This window comes from Sinocyclocheilus anshuiensis, unplaced genomic scaffold (assembly GCF_001515605.1).
Source record: "Sinocyclocheilus anshuiensis isolate Anshui unplaced genomic scaffold, SAMN03320099.WGS_v1.1 scaffold68, whole genome shotgun sequence".
NCBI lineage: Eukaryota > Metazoa > Chordata > Actinopteri > Cypriniformes > Cyprinidae > Sinocyclocheilus > Sinocyclocheilus anshuiensis.
Window position 1 is genome coordinate 1925154 of NW_015555741.1, and position 3314 is coordinate 1928467.

The 3314-nt window shown below is 43.0% G+C and overlaps 1 protein-coding gene across 1 annotated transcript in view; it reads right to left on the minus strand.

Annotated features, from left to right (window-relative positions):
* furinb (furin (paired basic amino acid cleaving enzyme) b) overlaps positions 1 to 3314 on the minus strand; it is a 103604-nt gene that overhangs the window by 41510 nt on the left and 58780 nt on the right. The window contains exon 3 of the mRNA XM_016466751.1: positions 2998 to 3096. Within this exon, the coding sequence (XP_016322237.1) occupies positions 2998 to 3096 (99 nt within the window). The remainder of the gene's footprint in view (positions 1 to 2997; positions 3097 to 3314) is intronic.

Here is a 3314-nt window from a genome sequence, read left to right on the forward strand (position 1 = left end):
GGTAGGGGCGTGTTTGTTTTGGTGATTTCAAATGTCAACATTGGCTACCAGAAATCGCTTACCCCACCTTTAAAGATACACCCATAACCGTCTTAGTGTAATAAATAATATATATATATATATATATATATTTAAATACAAATATAAACTAAATGTTTCTTATCCTCATCAAGGCTGCAATTATTTGAATAAAAAAATTCAGTAAAAAAAGTAACACTGTGAAATATTATTGTAATTTTGCAAACAAAAAAAAGATAAAAAACTGTTTTGACATGCTTTAACTCTTTTAATGTATTTTAAAATGTATTCTTGTTATGGAAAACTGATTTTTTTGCAGCAATTACTCCAGTCTTCAGTGTCACATATTCCTTCATAAATCTTTCTGATATGTTGATCCTTTAGAAATCATTCTGATATGTATCAAAAAAATCTGTAGGAAAAATATTCATTAATGGTTGTCTACAAAACAAAATGTAGCAAACAATATTCTCCTGTCATGACAACAGGAGCCAACTCGCATGACCATGTGACAATGTAATGCGGTTCAAGCTAAACCAAAGACTCATCTTTTGGAAACTGCTGTGTACTGTACATGCAATTTTTGCACATCAGTGCAAAACAATGAGCTTAAATCTTCCAGTGTAGTAATACAACTCTTTTTCTCATTATTATATTCGCTTGAGTAGCAAGCGTTCACAGCTAGTGTTCTGCTGAAAGACGAAAGCGATTCACACAAACACCACACACATACACACTCTCTTTCACACACACACACACACGCATGTACGCTTGAAATCCTTTGAGTGAGTCGTCCTTTACGCCCTTGTTTTGCAGTAATGCCAGCGCTGGGCTAAATTTATCACAAAAACAGCAAATGTGGAACAAGGCCAGGTCAGATTTGGAGGAAGAATGCATTTTCTGTTCCTTTCACATCTTGCTGCCCTTCGTTCCTCAGCAAACTTCTGAGAAGTCCACTTTGACTTTTTGCGAGCGAATGAAATTCCGGTTAGCGAGGGAGAAGACGATCACGTACCTGCATTCAATTTCGTATAAATTCCGGTCGCTGGAGGGAATGTGCTTACAAGCGGCAGCCTTCAGAAATCTACTTCATTAGCATAAAACCGTGCTGACCTTGGAATGCAGAGCAGGCGATGCGTGTGTGCGTGTTGTACGCGTGATGCTTGTGCCAAGATGAACCCTGGCAACAGAAACGGGCCTAGAGCGGAACCCTGATGCTGTTAGCCTTGCATAAATAGAGGCTAGCACACAAGGGAGCAGCAATCCAGCTTGTATCTTCCTCTCTCTCATTTTCCGCTGTCATGGATCAATGTTAGGAGTCATCCGGTCTCTTTTGCTGGCGTCTGGCGGGCAGGTGGGGTCTGGGAGGGCATCAGTATTAGCCGTGTAGTTGGATCTCCGGAGTGTGCACAGAGTTTTAACTAGTGTCTGAAGCTTCAGAGAGTGAAGATAAGAGGCTTGTCAGCAGGAGATCTATGGAAGCCTGCAGCCAGCGGCCCAAATATGCAGTCGCTCAGGATGCCTGTGCTGCTCTCAGATAACTTATCGGCATAGCCAGAGTCCTGCACTTTAGTACTACCACACACACACACACACACACCAATAATTACAGTCAGTCAACCATCTGAGACTCTGGCCGAACTACTTTGTCATGGCATGCTAATGAACTCTCCTCTCGTCTGACCTCCTCTTGTATCATCTCCTCTCCTAATGTCTCATCTGTTCCCCTCCTTTCTCATTTCTCTTTTTGCCTCAATCCCTCTCATCTCATCACTTCCTGCTTCGTCAGTTCCTCTGCTCTCTTGTCCCATTTCATCCCGTCTCCTCACATCTCGTCTCTTATCTTTTCATATTTTTTCCTTTAATTTCTTCCCTTTTCCTCTCTTCACATCGACTCTCCTCTTATTTAATCTACAACCTTCTTGAGTTGTCTCATCTCCTCTGGTCTCTTGTTGTCTCTTCTTCTTTCCTGTTGCCTGGTCTTATCCCACCTCTTCTAGTCTCCTTTTTATCATTTCCCCTTGTCTCATCTCTTTACTCTTTACTCCTTCCTGCTCTACTCTTTTCATCTTGTCTCCTCCCTCTCCTACTCTCATCTTGTGTCCTCTCATCTATTCTTGTCCCCCCTTCTATCTCCTCTTTTCCTCTGCCCACTTCTCCCCCTTTCTCATCTCCTGTCCAACCACCTCATGTGTTCCACTTGCACATTTTCTCTTCTTGCCTCCATCTCTCTCTCACCCCATCTCTTCCTGTTTTATCTGTCTCTCTCCTATCTTGTCTCCTCCCATCTGGTCTACTATCCTTTCATAGTTCTCTTGTCCTCCACCTCTCTTCACATCTCCTCTCATTTAATCTCCAAAAATAAGAAGGTAGGGAACAGATGCGACAGTTGGAGTGGAGAGGAGACCCCACAGAAACAGAGAGGAGAGGGGAGAAGAGGGCAGAAGAAAAGAGGAGATAGCAGTGAAGAGATGAGAAGAGATGAAAATAAAAGTGGTGTACTGAGAGAAATCATTCTCTCCTCTCCACTCCAATTGTCTCATCTGTTCCCTCCCTTCTTATTTTTTTCCATTTCATGTTATCCTCCTCCCTTATCAACTCTCCTTTTGTTCCCTTTCAAGTCTCCTCCCATCTTGTCATATCTTTTCATATCCTCTCCTTGCATCGCTTCTCTTTTCCTTCATCTCCAACCTTCTGTCTTGTCTCAACTCACCCTGTCCTCTTGCAATGTCTTCTGTCATCTCTTGTCCAATCTCCTCTCCATTCATCCCATTTCCTCTTATTGTGTTTTTCTCTCCGCTTTCTCCTCTCATTTAATCTCTTCTCATCTCCTTGTGTTCTCTCTTCTCATCTCTTCCCCCCTCCTATCTTCTCCTTTTTCTTTTCATCCTACACTTTCTTTACCTCCCACCTCACTTCTCCACTTTGTCATCTGTACAGTCGTGTTTGTGAGTGACTTTCCTTGTGGCTTTTCTTTACCTGTGGCTCGGTGTGCAGTTGGACATGAACCCCGCGATGGCCGGACAAAGACCTCCTCACCACACCCCTGTGCTGGAAATGATAATAATCCCCGAAAACCTGTGGACACACAGATGCACACACACAGCGGTGATATATTAGAGTGCTATTGCAAAGGAGTCATGTCTTACCCGTACAAGGTCATATGGTCTTACACTCCAGAGGGAAACACACTCATTAACTCCAGCACCTGCTCACAGACCTGGCCATCTCTCTCTCCAACACACACACATTCAGAGCAGAGATGCAAAGGTTCAGCCGCATACATTTATCTCTTA